A 17,948-nucleotide genomic window follows, 5' to 3' on the forward strand; every position below is an offset into this window, starting at 1 on the left:
CATCTTTGAAGAATAGAGAGAAAGGGTTTGCAGGAGAGTAAGCTGCTCACATAACATCCTTGGGGTCCCAGCCCCAGGCTACTAGCCAGAGGTGGGATTCTACTGGAGAATCAGCTGGGAGCAAAGATCAGCTGGGAGCGAACCAGTTTCACCCACCCGCCTCTCTCTATATACATTGATTACCTGCCCTGGAAAATGGAAATAACAACAATAATTTAACTTTGTGTAGTGTATACATATATAGCTTACCTTGGAATACTGTATACAGTTCATTCTTTTAGGATAAAACAAAGGAAAGCCTTTCAGAGATGGGGCATTCAGAGCAAATCACAGATTCCTGACTGTACACAGTATTCAGTGGTGGGATTCAGCCAGTTCACACCGCTTTGGGAGAACCGGTTGTTAATTTTTTGAGCAGTTTGGTGAACTGGTTGTTGGAAGAAATAATTAGGGCAGAGAACCAGTTGTTAAATTATGTGACTCCCACCACTGTCAGCATTCCAAGATAAGCTATATATGTATACCCTACACAAAGTCAAATTATTGTTGTTCTTTCCATTTTCCAGGGCAGGTAGTTTTTTTTAAAAAAATTGCAGGAAATATCACATTTCATCATAGGGGCTATTGGTCCATGTTGCAATGCAATTCCTTTTTCTCCCATTTCCTGCTTTTTCTCACAGCTGTCCCACAGAATTACTTGCAGACAGGCAATAAAAAAACTTGGGAGAGGGAAAGAAGGATTAAGAGGTACGCCGGGGCCAACTGTATTTATTTATTTACGTATTTATTACTAGGATTTCTGTATGGCTATATTTCAAAATGACTCCAAACAGTATACAAGGTGGGGGAGGTATAAAGACATCAAACAGGACAATGTATGTGTTATAATAGCACTAAATAGTGGAGGTATTTCATATCATAAAAGGAAATGTAACACCCCCAAAATGCTCTCTTCCAGAGTGAGATTTTCATCTCATATTGGAAACTCAGGAGGGGAGGAGGCAATTCTTACATATAAATAGCAGTTATTCTAACAGGTGAGTGCTACCATTGAGAAGGCCCTGCTCTTGGGCCCCATGGAGAGAATTTATTCAAATAGGAGCCTCAGCAGAGCAGGTTTCCAAGATCACATATGGCATGCAACTTCACTTTGAAACATATGACATGAAAATAGCCAGGACTTGAAAGGTGGGAACACCACAGCCTAGACTGGGGTGTCAAACTCGATTTCACTGAGGGCCACATCAGGGTTGTGTTTGACCTTGGGGGGCCGGGGTGAGCTCAACATCACTCATGTCGGGTGTGCCTGTGCCCCCCACCCCCGCCGTGAGGTCAAACACAACCCTGATGTGGGCCTCAATGACATCTCCGGTGTAAAGATTTAGAAATATAACCTTGATAGAATATTTTTCCCCCTTCCATTCCATTCAAGTGGAAACTGCCTGGACAAGGCTTAACAAGTTTTCTTAGCAAGGTTTTTCAGAAGTGGTTTGTCACTGCTTCCTTCCTAGGCCTGGAGAGAAGGTGATCAGGCCAAGATCACCTAGCTGGCTTTGTACCAAAGGCAGGACTAGAACTCACAGTCTCCTGATTTCTAGTCTGGTGCCTTAACCACTACCATTAACTAACTCTCCATATGTTGTTAAGCAAAGCAGTTGTTAAGTGAGTCAAACTCAATATTACAATCTTTTATTTGCCACTGTTGTTAAGGGAATCATTGCAGTTCTTAAGTGGATAATATGATCTTCAAGCAAATCCAGCTTTTCTATTGACTTAAGCTTGCTAGAAGCCAGCTCAGAAGGTCATAAATGATGATCACATGACCCTAGGATGCTGCAACCATTGTAAATACATGCCATATGATCATGAGACCTGGGGATGCTATAGACATACATGCGAGGACTGGCTGTAAGTCACATTTTCAGTGTCACTGTAACTCTAAACAGTCATGAAATGAATGGCTGTAAGTCAAGGACTACCTGTATGAGTTTCTCATACTCCTTCATCTCCCTTTAAGAAACACTGCACCAAATATGAAATGAAACTGTTGTGGAGAGAGGGGAGATGAGAATTCCAGTTCCCAAACCCAACTCTTCCTCCCAAATCAGGAGGTCAGTGAAAATTCTTTCAAGTTCAAGCCTGCATATGAAAGTCTTCTTATAAGACAGATGCAAAACCATCTTGTTAATTTTTTATAGTCTTAACCACTAAACAAGCTACTTTTTCAATAATTTATACCTGAATGGTATGTCTAGACATGACATCATTTTAAGATATGCCTGATGTTTTGTGGTCTATTTACAACAACCAGGATGCATAATTGCCTTCATTCAGGTCAGCAAAAGGGGTGATTAGTGGGTTAAGGAGTGGAAAAGAGGAGAAAGATCAAAAACCGCATAACAGCTGTTTTAGGGAATGGCTTTTAACGTCTGTTGTTCTCTGTCAAAGAGGCAGGCCACAAATGTTAAAATCCCCATTGAATCCATATTCCTTGCAGTAAGGAGGGACAACAAATACCACAGATAATCCCCAATTCATAAGTAGTTTCTTGTGATTGGTTTACATTAAAGTCAGGAAAGAGAGGCAGTTGCGGTTAATATAGAATATCTACGTGTATGGGTGTAGACAGACTGACACTGCAAAGACAAGATTTTGAACATCTTCTGATCCTGAACATAAACTGGTTAAAACCACTTTATAAGGCGTTGGTAAGGCCACACTTGGAATACTGCATTCACTTTTGGTCGCCATGATATAAACAAGATGTTGAGACTCTAGAAAGAGTGCAGAGAAGAGCAACAAAGACGATTAGGGGACTGGAGGCTAAAACATATGAAGAATGGTTGGAGGAACTGGGTATGTCTAGTTTAATGAAAAGAAGGATTAGGGGAGACATGATAGCAGTGTTCCAATATTTCAAGGGCTGCCACAAAGAAGAAGGAGTCAAGCTATTTTCCAAAGCACCTGAAGGCAAGACAAGAAGCAATGGGTGGAATCTAACTCAAGGAGAGAAGCAACTTAGAACCAAGGAGAAATTTCCTGACAGTTAGAACAATTAGTCAGTGGAACAACTTGCCTCCAGAAGTTGTGAATGCTCCAACACTGAAAGTTTTTAAAAAGATGTTAAATAACCATTTGTCTGAAGTGGTGTAGGGTTTCCTGCCTAAGTAGGGGGTTGGACTAGAAGACCTCCAAGGTCCCTTCCAACTCTGTTATTCTATTCTATTCTTTATGAAATATGATCTTTTGGAGTATCTGCCTTTGAGCAGGGAGTAAGACAAGGTTGTATAAAGTTCCCTTAGGTGTTTAATGTGTTTATGGACAAACCTGTACGGAATATTTGCTGTGATGTTAGAAGTGCAGTTACTGGTGACAGGAATGGGTGTGCATTTTTGTACACGGATGAAGTCATCATTTTGGCTGACAGCGCAAATGATTTGCAGCAAATGTCACTCATGTCCTATGTTGCAGGAAGGAACACAGACCTGGAAATTAATATAGTGAAGATGAAGGTGGCTGTATTTGAGGGGGGAAAGAGCAAACCAATCCAAGTTATACATAAATAGCAAAAAGCTAGAGCTAGTCAAGGTATTTGTATTGTATTATGTTTATTCAATAAGGTATGTTCACTGCCTTGAGTTGACCAATATTTTAAAAAAGTGGGATAAGATGATGATCATGATCATGATGACGATGACGACGATGATGATGATGATGACGACAATGATGATACAATATATGAAGCTAAGCTTGTATGTACTTATGAGAGCTGATTGTTAAGCATTCTGGAATTCTGCAAGCTACTATAAGTTGAAAGTATAGCTGAGCTGCAATGGCTATTATGCCAATCAGCTGAGTGGCGATCAACAGCATGGCATGATGGCAGCCATGGAACTAACAGAGCTGATGGTTAAAATCACTTTGGATAGTGAGATGGCCAGCATATATATTTAATAAATAAATATAAATACCAGCGCATCATAACATGTATGTGACAGTGTCTGCCATCTTGTCTCTCTCATCTCTTGTAGACACCTCTCAACTCAAGTCTCTCCCCTTTCTTGCCTTATCTGAATCTTCTATTTTTTTTAAAAAAATCCTTGTTAAAGCATCATACCCAGAAAGGAACACAATACTTGTGAAGGAACCTAACCAAAGCAGAATCAAGTAAAACAATTACTTCCTTTGAATGAACTCTATGTTTTGTCCTAGACAGAAAAACTGTGTGTCAAGGAAAATGTTAGACTACAAACTTTCCCTCATACAGTATATGAAAGTCTTTTTAAAAAAAAGATATACCACAGCTCGGTTTTAATTCTACTGTCATTAATTCATAAAATAAATTCAGCATGTAACAGTCACTTACTTCTGAGATGCTATAAGACATTACCATTTACATTTTTGTTTTATATTTTCATTTCTTGTTTTTATTTTCTCCCCTTTCCTTATTGAACATTTTGTATTCCAAGGCAGAAAGCTACAGAAAAAGCTGTGGTGGCACAATGGTTAGAGTGCAGTATTGCAGGCTATTTCTGCTGACTGCTGGCTGACTGCAATTTGGCAGATCGAATCTCACCAGGCTCAAGGTTGACTCAGCCTTCCAACATTCCAAGGTGGGTAAAAATGAGGACGCAGATTGTTGGGGGCAATAGGCTGTAAACCCTGTGAACTGCTTAGAGAGGGCTGTAAAAAGCACTATGAAGTGATATATAAGTCTAAGTGCTATTGCTACTAACTAGTGGTGGTATTCGACCGGTTCTGCCCGGTTCTGCCCGGTTCTGGAGAGCCGGTAGCAGCGATGAGCAGTGGAGACCGAAACGGTTCTCTTCGCTGCTCTGTGTTTGGCCCACCTGCCCGCCCAGGCTCTCATACTTATTTTTAGGGCCAGAATTCAAAGCGCAACTGCTTTGCGCGGTGCAGAATAGTGCTGCGCGGCAGCTGCTGCAGAGACCAGCATCGTGCAGGCTTGCAGGAGGCAAGTCAGAATGCCTCTGCACCTGCGCAAAGTGCATGTTTGGTGCGCACGTGCACACAAAGTGTGCATGCGCGCAAAGTGCGGCCACCAAGCCATACCCACCGAACCGGTGGCAACTTTATTTGAATACCACCACTGCTACTAACCTCCCAAAGAGGCAGTAATTGCATATTTTTGGCCAAATCAATATATTGAGTGCAGGAAGCTAGATCTTTCTCAAATATAAAAGAAAAAACTCTGTTTTTGAAAACTGCACAGGCAGAGGCAGACTCATCTGGGAATCTGTCTACCTAATGGTTTCAGAACCTGTGTGGATCTGAATGCTTATTAAACAATCTGATGTTGTTTAATAAGCACTTCTCAACTGGTCTATTTTCAGATTTCAGAAAGATTGCTTAGAAATTTCAATGGCTTTATTTAAGAACAAACACTGTAAAATGTCTTTTTGGTGGATGGCACTTCTAAGGACCAATAATTTAAGTATTAAAGAAAGTCGGAACAATTTTTCTGTGTTTCATTTTTATCTTTAATCAAATAAATTCTGCAGCTTTTTGAAGCAGTGTAAAAGATCCCAAATTAATAGAGGTATCATTCTTAATTTTTTATTACTAACATCTTATCTACCTGAAAGGAAAACTATGTCCTCCCCAAATTATTATTTATAACTGTGGAGTCATTTTACTTTTGCTAAAATTCCAATAACGGAAGTAATAGATTCCTGTGTTCTTTTTTTTTTTTGACATCTTCAATGTCATTTGGGGGTGGGGGGGAGATGCAGTTGATATTTAAGTTAGGGTCAGAAGGGGTGTAGGAGTTATATTTAAGCAACAGTGCCATTAACATAAGATTAAAACACAGAGGTTAGAACGCAGAGTGATTTTCCGCTCTCTTTTCAAATCCGTTAGAAAAAATTATCCTTGCACACTTTGCTCTGGATCTCTATCTTTAAAAAGGAAAGAGATTTAAAAGCAAAACAAGCTTTGCCATTTCATAGAAGAGGCTGGGCTTTAACTCTACTCCTTACCTAGTCTATGGCTCAGCATGTGAGCTCAGCATTCTTCATAAACTACAGTTCCCAGAATCCCTTGGGAGAAACCAGGGCAACTAAACTGTTTACATTCTAAAGGGAGAAGCCAAAGCCTTGGTTACCAAACACAGAGGGAGATGAACCAGGCACAAACTCTGCTGCTTGATGGTCTCATCAAGACAAAGCATGTAGACAAAGCTGCCCTTATCAGAATAGCCGACATGAACGTGATGACAGCAACTCCAGGCTTTAATATTCACACCTGGGCCACAGTCTTTGTCCAAGCTTTCTTCAACAACCCGGCCCAAATACGAAGGGAAGGGCAGTACTTTAATGATCGGTATTATAAATGCTACCGAGCAGATAGCAACTCCATCTACCTTAAAGCAAAAGAAGAAGGAGTGATAGTGGCTAAAACAGGAAACTTTATCCTGGTTGGAACATATTGCCAAGGCATGTATCCCAGTGTCTGTGTTGAGGCAGTGGAGAAACTAGCAGACTACCTGAGAGCAAAGGGGAACTAAAGAAAGGAAGGAAGAAGGAAAAGAGCAAGAGAACTTTCTACTCAAAATTCTTGCTTGGCACAGCAACCAGGAAAAGAAATGTCCCTTTTTGAACAACACAGTGTGTTCCCTGCGGATCAGTCTCAATGGACATGTCCTTTGGAAGCGCATACAGGAGAATACCCAGCATCGTCATTAAACACTTTCAAAGTGCGGACAAGCATCTTGATGTGGAATTGAATTACTATAAGCCTCTTTCCAGAGAAGGATATGGCAAGCATGGGTGGAGACAGGGACCATCTCCTTGCTATTAACCTGGGATGAGAGATTCTGGCAGAGGTTGGCAGAGATGTTGCCACGGCAACCACAAGTGGTAAGGCTCAGCTTCCCTTGTTGAGAAAAAGGACCACCAGGTTGCCAAGGCAATGGACCACTGGACCTCCATGGGGAATTTCCAGTCAGAGTCAGCTCTACCGTTGGACAGAGTAAGGAAGCAGGTTAAAAAAGGCAGCAAACCATAGCTTTCTTGGTTTTATTCTCAAAAAGAGGCAATTCTGGGATTTTGCTTTGCCTCAATTACAACTTGGATTGCCTTTGGTTCCCAGCCCCTGAACTTGGATGCTAGAAAAATCCGCATTTGCTGTCAGACCCATTAGATCTTGGGTGCACATCGTCTTGGCCATGCCCAGTAATACACAGGGCAGCTTTTTCCAAGCTGGATTGTAACTGGTCACAGACTGGCACGCCAGGATTGTGCCACTTTGAAAGCAGACAGGTCCAAGACAAAGGAGTGGGTGAGCAAGGAGTGATTTTAAATTTGAGCTAATGTTAATTTGTAAATGTTCAATAAGTGTGGTTAATAGTATTCCCTGCCTGAATTATTTTCCTCTTCTCTTCCACTAAGCATTACAGTTGGGGAGGGTGATTTTTGAAGAAGTACAAGCATACCTTGGGGATATTGTGGGTTCGATTCCAGACCACTGCAATAAAGCAAATCTTGCAATAAAGTGAGTTATTTTTTTCTGTTTCTGTTTTTAAAGTGAAATTTTTTTTCTGTTTCCAAGGGCATATCAAAATTATGTTTACAATAAACCGTAGACTATTATGTGTGCAATAGCATGATGTTTAAAAAAAGACCAATGTAGATATCTTAATTTAAAAAAGACTATCGCTAAAAACTACTAATCATCATCTGAGTCTTCAGCAAGCCATAATTATTTTGTTGGCGGAGGGTCTCATAAAAAACAACAACAACCAGTATCTGCAAAGCACAATACAGCATAATGCAATAAAATGAGGTATGTTTGCATAGGGGGCCACACACAAGGCTTTCTAAGTCCATATGTGGCCCTGGGGCATAAAAGTGGTCATCCGTTATATAGAGAGGAATAAATAACCTTTTTTATTCTCTTTTTCCATTTTTTTCTCTGTCTCTTTCTCATCCCCATCCATTTACCACTTTTGCTTTGCCAATACTTTTTTTTCCCTTTCAGCCCTACAGTTTGCTGGGAAAGAGACAAATTTCTTTTGTTATTAATCTTAAGTCTCCACCCCCAACAAGGCTGGCAAAGTTAGGCCAAGAACTGCAGGTTTATTACCTCAGGTAAGGAAACTTGGAAGGAAAGCCTAGGATGCAACTTAGAACAATACAATGTCAATAAAATGAGACCATTTTAACAACCGAATTTCCAAAGCAGGGTTTCTCACCTGGCAGAATGTTCTCTACCCATACTGGGACACAGAAATAAAACAAGAGGAGAAAAGCAAAGATTACAGGATTTAGAATAGTTGTCAATATGTTTTCTTCTATCTAATACATTAGTTTTTGTACATAGTTTCATTTCATTGTCTGGATGAGATCTGGATCTCTTGACTATGTTAAAATTAAAAATAATTCTGTTTTTAATTCTCACTAGCATAGTCAAACAATCCAGTTCTCATCTAAGAAAGCCCCAGGAGCTGCTATGTAGAAGCTTTAAGCCAATCCCACATTATTTAACAATTTAACCAAAGACATTTTGATTTGACTGTTTCTCCAAGGACTTCAGGAAGCACGTGGGATTTCCTCCCCTAATTTCTACTTTATTCATTCAAACAAGACAGATAGACAGACCTACAAACAGGGAGAAAGAGAGAGACGAAACAACCCCAGATCACCAGGCTGAGTTTCTTATTAAAAGCTTAAGTGTTTCAGGCCTTCATTCCAAAATACTCATCAAACAGGTACATCTTAGATATTGCAGATTCCAATAGGCTAAAAATCATTTCAAATAGATGGCCATATAAATTCACAAATAACATCAACAATAATCACGAGGAAGAGGAGAGCATGCCCACATACAAATACTCTCCATCCACTTAGTTTTGGTCCCCATCCTTACAAGCAGTCCACAAGTTAAAAAGGAAATCAGGATGTGGTTGCAAAGCTTGATGGCATGTGACTGAGCTGCTTAGCAACGACAATCCTAATTGCTGTCAAAGCCCCAGGAACATATGGGTTATTAAACAAGGACCTCACATAACAATGTGGCAAGAAGTGAGGTTCCCAGGCAAGCAACCCAGCAGGCAGTGGGGTGGGTGCTGTGAATAGGTGCTATAAAGCAGGGGTCGCCAACCTTTTGGACCTCAGGGACCACCAAACTCATAATTTTAAATCCCGCGGACCACTAATATGAATTTTGACTGACGGTGGCTTGCTGACGTTGGTGGGAAAGTCATTCCCATATTCCAGAGCTGCAGTAGTTACAGGACTGGCCCTTTGGTTATCCCGGAGCAGCTGCTCCTCCACCCAGGTGCACCGGCCTGCCATGGACTGGAGGAGCAGCTGCTCCAAGATGACCAAAGGGCCAGTCTTGCAGCTCTGGAATATGGGAACGACTTTCCCACCAACGTCAGCAAGCCACCTCAGGGCGGATTTCCCTCCCCCGCTGTTGGTCTTACCTTCCAGTTCCAACTCGCATGGCTCTACTCAAGTTAAGGTTTGCACTTGGCCAAAGGGTAGGGGGCAGTGGGTGGGCGGGCCATGTGGTAGTGCAGCCCTGTGTTCTCGCACAGCCTGGATTAATTGCTTTGGGGGTACATTTATCTGCAGACCACCAAAATTTTCTCGTGGACCATAAATATTTATATAAATATTGATTTTTTTATAAAAAAAGAGCAACTTTTACCCAAAATCAGGCAAAGCAGGCAGGCAGATTGAGTTGCTCACAGAAACACAGATTCATTCAGAAATCTATCTGCCATTGGCTAGCTCAGTCTGTCACTTAAAATTTGCTTGCAAGCAAACTCATAAAATTTGCTAGCAAGCAAACTCACAAAATTAACTCACAACACACCATGCATGTAAATATTGATTTTTTTTATTTAAAAAAAGAGCAACTTTTACCCAAAATTAGGCAAAGCAGGCAGGCAGATTGAGTTGCTCACAGAACCACATTCATTCAAAGATCTATCTATCTGCCATCGGCTAGCTCAGTCTGTCACATAAAATTTGCTTGCAAGCAAACTCATAAAATTAACTCACAACATACCATGTATGAACATATTGAATTTTTTATATAAAAAGAACAACTTTTACCCAAAATCAGGCAAAGCAGGCAGATTGAGTTGTTCACAGAATCATTCAGTGATCTATCTATCTTCCATCGGCTAGCTCAGTCTCTCAAATTTGCTTGCTGTAAGTCTGCACTGAATTTGCTTGCCATGAGTCTGCACTGAATTTGCTTGCAAGCAAGCCTTCAGTACTAAGGTTCGGCTGTACTTAAAAGCAGAGCTGAAGATCTAAAGACTAGCTAGAAAGCAAGAAATCCAACCATTTCCTGCTTCCTAGCTAATCTAAATTTCCCAGCACAGCAGAACAGATGACGGTCAGAAAAAGGAAAAATAGCAGTTTAGCAGCCAAGTTTGCCGGGTAAGGAGTGAGTGGGCAGGGAGGGTTCCTGTGGGCCATGTGGGTGGTGTAGCCTTGTGTTTCTACGCAGCCTGGATTAATTGCTTTGGGGGTTGCTCTGGGGGTGAGATTTCTCTGCAGCCCACCAAAATTTTCTCATGGCCCACCAGTGGGCTGCGGCCTACCGGTTGGTGACCACTGCTATAGAGCACAGGCAAATAGAGGCATGGGTGGGCAAGTGCTATAGATGCTATGAAGTGGGGGGCAGGTGCTACGGGTAGGCATTATAGAACACTGACAAGCAGGCAGAAACACAGCAAGATACAGCTTCTGCCAGTTTCCCAGTTTCTTGTGCAAAGACAGAATGGAAGGTAGCAAATGGCATTGATATGGAGCCTTGGTGGTGCAGTGGTTAGAGTGCAGTACTGCAGGCTACTTCTGCTGACTGCCGGCTGACTGCAATTTGGCAGTTCAAATCTCATCAGGCTCAAGGCTGACTCAACCTTCCATCATTCTGAGGTGGATAAAATGAGGACCCAGATTGTTGGGGGCGATACGCTGACTTGGTAAACCGCTTAGAGAGGGAGTGCTATTGCTATATCACTGCAGGATGCTGCAACTATAGTCATTGTGAGCTGGATGCCAAGTGCTAAAATTGCAATCACACGACTGCAGGGATGTTGTTAACAATCACAACTTTATGGGTTGGTCATAAGTCTATTGAGCACTCTGTTGTAACTTTGAACAGCCGCTGAATAAGTGGTTTTAATCTGAGGTCAACCTGTATTCTCTAAGAGGGAAGGTTGGAAGCAGATTTCTTTAGCATGGTTCAAATTGCACAGGAGCCTATATGCATATTCTGATTCCATCAGATATCCCTGCTGCAGTATTTCCTAATATGCCAAGGGCTGTGCAATGAAGATACAGGGAGTCCTCAATTTACAGCCATTTGTTTAGTGACTGTTTGAAACTGTTAGAATTTGTGGCAAATTCCATGAAAATACTTAATTATCTTCAGTCCTACTTCTTCCCTACATATCACAGAGACATATATACAAAGAGATATATTCATTTACCTCTGATATACTGTGATTGAGCTTTTACAACCCTGTAATCCCTTAATTCCGGGTAGAGTTGAGCAAAAGGGAAGGAGAAAAACCTAGGTAATACAGTTAAAAATGGGACTTTTAACCTAATTATGCAAGACTTCTGCCAGCCAGTCATATTCTCTTTCAAGAGTCTCAAATCTATTTCCTTTCCTTGGTTTTCCATGTTTTCTTCCACTGTAATTTTTAGCATCCTGCATTATATGTTTATTTGAAAAATGTACACACTGTACTTCATAATATAGCTTTCTTAAAGTGCCTTACAATGTTCTCAAGATCATGACCCTAACCTTATATATTTCATTAATGGTTTTGAAGAGTAATCTACCATATTGTTGCAGGGCATGTTAGTAGATAGATGGTTTTTACTTCCCAGTGTAGAGCTGACTAGCTCAAAATCATCCAGCTGGCTTCCATGGCTGAAAGTTGGACCTCTTCCTTGTCCAGCACCTTACCTATTACATGATATTGGCTCTCAAAATGTACGTAAAAGCACATAAACATAAATATAAAAATACATACAATTAAAGTGGTAAACAGCAGAAAGAAAAACTTAAAAACGCTGCTGCATTAAAATTAAAGCTAAAATAAGAGTTAGAAATCATGGAAGAATAAAAATGCCTTTCCCTGATGCTGAAAAGATAATAAAATAAGGCTTAACACTATCTCACTACAGAAAGGCATTCCAAGGCTGGGCATCACCACTAAGTAAACTTGTTCCTATGAAGTTACCCATTACATGTCACTATGAGAATTATGTGTAGCCGACTTTCTCTGCCAGAAGCATGTGCATACTGTTCTTTATATAAATAAATGAACCTTAGGTTGAAGATAATAAATAGGAGGAAGTTTCATCAGATGTACTGTGCTGGGAATCAGTGGTGGTATTCAACAGGTTCTGACCAGTTCTGGAGAACCAGTAGCGGAAATTTTGAGTAGTTTGGAGAACCGGCAAATACCACCTCTGACTGGCTCCGCCCCCATCTATTCTCTGCTTCCCGAGTCCCAGCTGATTGGCTGGGTCTTCTTTTGTTGCCCTGCACAGGAGAATGAAGCTGGAAAGCAGGTTAGTGGGGTGGGGAGGGAATGGAGATTTTGCAGTAACTTTCCCCTGGAGTGGGGTGGGAATGGAGATTTTACAGTATCCTTCCCCTGCCGCACCCACCAAGCCACCACGCCCGCCAAGCCACACCCATAGAACTGGTAGTAAAAAAAAATTGAATCCTACCACTGCTGGGAATGGTCATAAAGTATAATTGACATTTACGAAGCCTCTAGATAAAATGAACAAAGCATGATGTACATTTAACTGAATCCAAAGTTGAAATATTGCTCATCAGAATGGCAAGGCATCATGGCCACTTTTGTAAGACAAGGCGGCCTTTAAATATTTATAGAACAAGCCAGAGCATTCAAGACCACAGCCCATGATAGTTGAAACAAACATCTGTCGTGCCAAATGCTCCAACATTGTGTCAAGCACTTGGAAATGAATTCCAGATCTCTTTTCTCCTTCTTGTAAAATCCTCTTTTGAGAGCCTGATAGCTATTGTAAATTGCAGTGCAGGCAACAAAATGAAGCTGAAAAAAGCAAAGAAACTACGATTTGGACACCCAACCATATGAAAACTCTTCTTTCCAGACTGGTGGCTGAAAATGGGAAAATGCTAAATGAAATTCTTCATGATAAGAAAACTGGGAATATCTAGTGGGCAAGGAACACAATCAAATGTTGACCAAAATGGGGAAATGGGCAAAAGTCCATGCAATAAGATTCCAAAATAAATAATGTAAAAAAAAAATATCTTTCGTTTCTTTTTACAAAGATAATGGGGGAAATACCTAAAGCAAAATATCAACTAAGTGAGGTCAATTTAATCCACTGATAATTAACATGCTGTGCCAGAATAGATGACTATAGCTGAGCTCTGCAAAATATAAGTTACTAAATTGGATGCATCCGGGGACTGATGCATCCTGGTATCCCATGCAATTTTTATCTCCCTGCTGTACAATATTGTCTGAAAGAGAAAAGTGAGTATACAGTGCCAAGATTCCCAGTCAGAGAACACTTGCTGAGAAGTTAGAAAGGAGGGGGCCTAAAAACAGGCAACCTATGTGGCAGGCCCCACCACCACCACTTTCCTGGAATGACTCACCCCCAAAGGTTTAAGTAACATCCCCCCGCATAGCATTATGGGAGTCGGTATCAATTTAGCTGTTCTGAAAGATCTTTGGAATTTGCTGTTTTATATTTACTGGCAACAAATGTGAGCATTACTATAATTATATATGGTTATCTTTGGGGTTTATTATATTATTGTGTTATTTTATTGGCTTGTGCTACCTAAAGTTCTTGAAACTGAGATGCATACACTCCATAAATATATGAATGAGCAGAATAAAATGCGGTAAATAAATGCATAAATAATCACAAGCAGGACAAAGATGTCGAAAGTGATACTAACATTCCACCCAATTTCAAATATGTATACTATTTGATATATTCAAAAATAGATATTTTCAATATTTCTAGTTCCTTGGATTCTTAGAAGAAACTAAGATATACTCATACAGGATTGATCTAGAAACAATTAGCTATAAAACCTACAGTTGTTTATATAGGCTTATAAATTCTGATCAAAGTATATGTTTAATGAACCACTTATCTGCTTGCTTTTCAATTTTTTTTTTTCATTTCTCCTTGCACTTAAGCATTAAGAACAGGGGTGGTACTATTTTGCTTTGAGATTATGTTGTAGTAGCCAGTGGCACAGGAAACATTCTCCAGGTAGAAGAGAGAATGCATTCAGCTAAATATAAACATACCCAAGAAGCTAATGTCTGAAGTTCTTTAATTAGAGAGGAGAAAGGTAAAGGTTTTTGGAATGGCATTTACAGTACCCAGAATTGAGCATAATGGGAAATCTCCATAATGTATCTCAAAAATGCAGTGCATGCAAAGAAACTTGAAAATAATTCTGGATAAGAAAAATCGGGCAAGAAAGAGTAAGAAAAAATTCCAAAAGCAAGAATTTAGCCGAGCAAACTACAAGACATCCGTATCTGCAAGCTGTTATTGTTTCCAAAGAAAGTGTACCAAAAAAAGTGAAGGGCATCCAAAATCATGCTATATTAGTATTTAATTTGAATCTGTAATTAACTGCATATAACTGTGCATTTAACTTTGTAGGAAGAGGCTTAACTTTCAACCACACTGAAGTTGTGCAGGTTTTGTTTGCTTAGTTAGTCAATGAAAAATACAGTTTGACCAGATGTTCCTAAACATTTTCATACAATTGTTAGAGAATTTTTAAGTTTTTGCGGGTACTTACATGCATGGTATTCAGATGCTATGGCCTGTGGCTTTCATGTGTTGGACTAGTGAGGAAGTGTGTTTCAGTTTTTTTACTGCATTTTTGTGTTCATCCAGGCGGGTACTTATTCTTCTATTGGTCTGTCCAATGTATGTGGCCGGGCATGATGCACAGGGGACTTTGTATATGCCTTGGTTTTCCAGGTCAATTTTATCTTTGGGGTTTCTAAGGATGGCTGTTATTTTTCTGTCTGTTTTGAAGGCAGTCTTGATGTGATGCCTGTGTAGTATCTTACTGATTTTGTCTGTAGTACCTCTTATGTAGGGCAGGACAGCTGTTCCATAGGTCTGTTCATCTTCTAGGTCTCCATTATGTCTCAGTGTGTTTTTGTGGATCAAGCCGGTGATTTTGCTTTTGTGGAAGCCGTTGGCTGTCAGTACTTTAGTCAGGGTGCATAGTTCAGTCTTTATGTGTGTCTTGTCTGCCAGGCGTTTGGTTCTAGCAATTAGTGTTTTGGCCACGGAGTTTATCTGTGCTGGGTGGTGGTGGGATTGGGCGTTGAGGTAGCGGTTGGTGTGTGTTTTCTTCTGGTATATGGTGTGTCCTAGTGTGCCATCTGTTTTTTTGTAGATTAGTACATCTAGGAATGGTAGTTGTTTGTTTCCGTTTCCATGGTGAACTTGATTTTGGGGTGTGTGCTGTTAGGTGTGTTAGGAAATTGTTTAGGTTTTCTTTTCCATGGGGCCAAATCACAAATGTGTCATCGATGTATCTTAACCATAGTTTGGGTTTGTGGATGGCATTAGCCAAGGCTCTGGATTCGAATTCTTCCATGAACAGGTTTGCAATGACGGGTGACAGTGGTGATCCCACAGGGTCTTCTTCAATTTGCTGGTATCTTTGTCCTTTGTATATGAAATATGTGTTGGTTAAGCAGTGTTCTGTTAGTTCCATGAGGTGTTTAGCTGGTTGGTATTTATTTTTGATGATTTCAAGAGTTTCTTTTATCGGGATTTGAGTGAACAGTGAAACCATATCGAAACTTACAAGCAGTTTTTCTTGTTCCACGTGTAGATCTTTGATCATTTCCAAGAAGTGGTATGAGTTTTGTACATGTGAAGCTGCTGTTTCAGCATGGAGCTGTAGCTGTTTTGCTAAGTGTTTAGCTAGGTTTTGTAGTGGTGCTCCTCTGGAGCTGACTATGGGTCTGAGAGGTATGCCTTCTTTGTATATTTTTGGGAGGCGCGAATACCCGCGAAAACTTAAGAAAACAAATATGTATGTATGTATGTATGTATGTATGTATGTATGTATGTATATCCTGAACTTTCACAAAGTCACAGCCTGCAAACTACCCTTCCCAGAATAACCAGGTAGAGCAATCGTCGCCCTTGGTGATTTGCTATTCCTTTAAAACAACGAAAATCTGTATCTAAAAAGGACAGAAGACGGGGTTGACATTTATATGAGAAAACGTAAAACAGTTGTCATTAGCTGGCTGCATCAAATTGGTGCCAAGATTCCAAGTTGATGGGGGACATTTTAGCCTCCCAAGAGAAGATCCTTGTCTTTGAACTTCTAAGCACATGGGAGAAGGGAAACAGACTAGGTTGAGGTGTCAGCATTATCTTGGATTCAAATCAATCAAGTTGATGCATGTTGCAATAATTAGTGCACATCACCTCTGGGCTGCCCCCTTCCATATGGTCTTTATATCAGGATTTAGCAGTCTGGGTGGCTGAATAGGCTCATTTCCTGTTCTAGCTAAAACTCCTTTTGCTCCAAACAGAGAGAGAGAGAGAGAAAGAAAGAAAGAGAGAAATAAAGTCAAGCTTATTATACAGCAGAATTGTTTGAATAAAGGCCTTCAAAGCCAAAAAAACAATTCCTGCTAAGTTCTTCATTATCTTACCAACCTAACTAGATACAAACAAAAGGAATAAACAAATAAATACTGATGAGTCCCCAAGGCTAGTGTGCTTCACATGTTCCTTCACACAGAATAATTTGCAACATCTTCCATGATCCAGGTCCCAAAATTGAAGGATGCTAGAAATATTGAATCTAGGATTCAGGCAGCTGAAATCAAATAATTCCTTTAAGTAGTGAAGAAACTCTCAGATATTTTGCTTTCAGAGGTGAAAGATAAATAGTAGTCTCCTTAAACACGAAAGTCCAACATTTCTCTATCCCATCCAACTGTGGCCAACTACCTTAAGAAGGCACTAGACAGGCTACATAAGAACTGCACCTTACATTCATATCACCCACTGCCGTGGCTGACTCCCCATGGCCAACTCACTGCGGGATAACTCACCATGGGAGAATTCAATGCAGGATAACTCAAGAGAGGGACAAGTGAATTGTGCCATGGTGAGATGTCCCACACTGAGTTGGCTGCAGCGAGACAACTGGGGCAGGTTGACTGGGGCTAGCTGGCCAAGGCAAATTGTCCCATTACTAATTGCCCACTCAAACTTTTATTTGTTGCTGCTAGCTTCCAGTTTTATTATAATAATTATTTGGAAGTACAATTCTCCTTGGATTAGTAGTAATTAAAATGGTTGGTAATTAGTATACAACAGCAAAGAGTTTTCTAAGATTGTTTTATTCAGATTTGGCCTTCAGTATTTAGCTCTCATGAGCAAACTATTTTTAACAGATTATTTATAAAAATTTCTGGTCAGAAATACTAAATATCATAGAATCAAGATGGAAGGGCCCTTGGAGATCATTCTAGTCCAACTCTTTGCCCAAGTTAGGAATCCTTATTCCAGGCAATTTGTCTATCTAGTCTTTGTTTAAAAATATTGATAGAATTACTGTAAATCCAACAAGTAGGCTGTTCCACTGCTTAATAGCTTTATTTACTGTCTTATCAAATGTATATGGCTACTCATCTCACAAGAAATGATAGTGGGCAACATATATATCAAAGAAAAAGTCTAAACATGTAAACTGCTGTTATATTAAACACACACTAACAAGAGATTTAAGTATTAGAAAAGGTAAAGGTTTACCTTGTGCAACTCTAGGGTATGATGCTTATCTCCATTTCTTGACCAAGGGAGCCAGTGTTGTCTGAAGATAATTTCCATGGTCATGTGGCCAGCATGGCTATACACCAAAGG

At 40.2% G+C, this 17,948-nt stretch overlaps 2 protein-coding genes across 5 annotated transcripts in view; one reads left to right on the forward strand and one right to left on the reverse strand.

Moving 5' to 3' along the window:
* Positions 1–17,948, reverse strand: part of COL26A1 (collagen type XXVI alpha 1 chain) — a 202,460-nt gene that overhangs the window by 108,235 nt on the left and 76,277 nt on the right. The window lies entirely within an intron of this gene.
* Positions 6,131–7,442, forward strand: PFN4 (profilin family member 4). Its single transcript, XM_087921310.1, has one exon. It carries the CDS (start codon positions 6,140–6,142, stop codon positions 6,524–6,526), a length of 387 nt encoding a protein of 128 aa, XP_087777436.1. The 5' UTR covers positions 6,131–6,139; the 3' UTR covers positions 6,527–7,442.

This window comes from Pseudonaja textilis, chromosome 1 (genome assembly GCF_049901715.1).
Source record: "Pseudonaja textilis isolate UNSWEBS1 chromosome 1, rPseTex1.2, whole genome shotgun sequence".
Taxonomy (NCBI): domain Eukaryota; kingdom Metazoa; phylum Chordata; class Lepidosauria; order Squamata; family Elapidae; genus Pseudonaja; species Pseudonaja textilis.

What these genes read in the sequence shown, in the direction of transcription:
- PFN4 (XM_087921310.1), top strand. Translation starts at nt 6,140, where the DNA reads ATGAACCAGGCACAAACTCTGCTGCTTGATGGTCTCATCAAGACAAAG.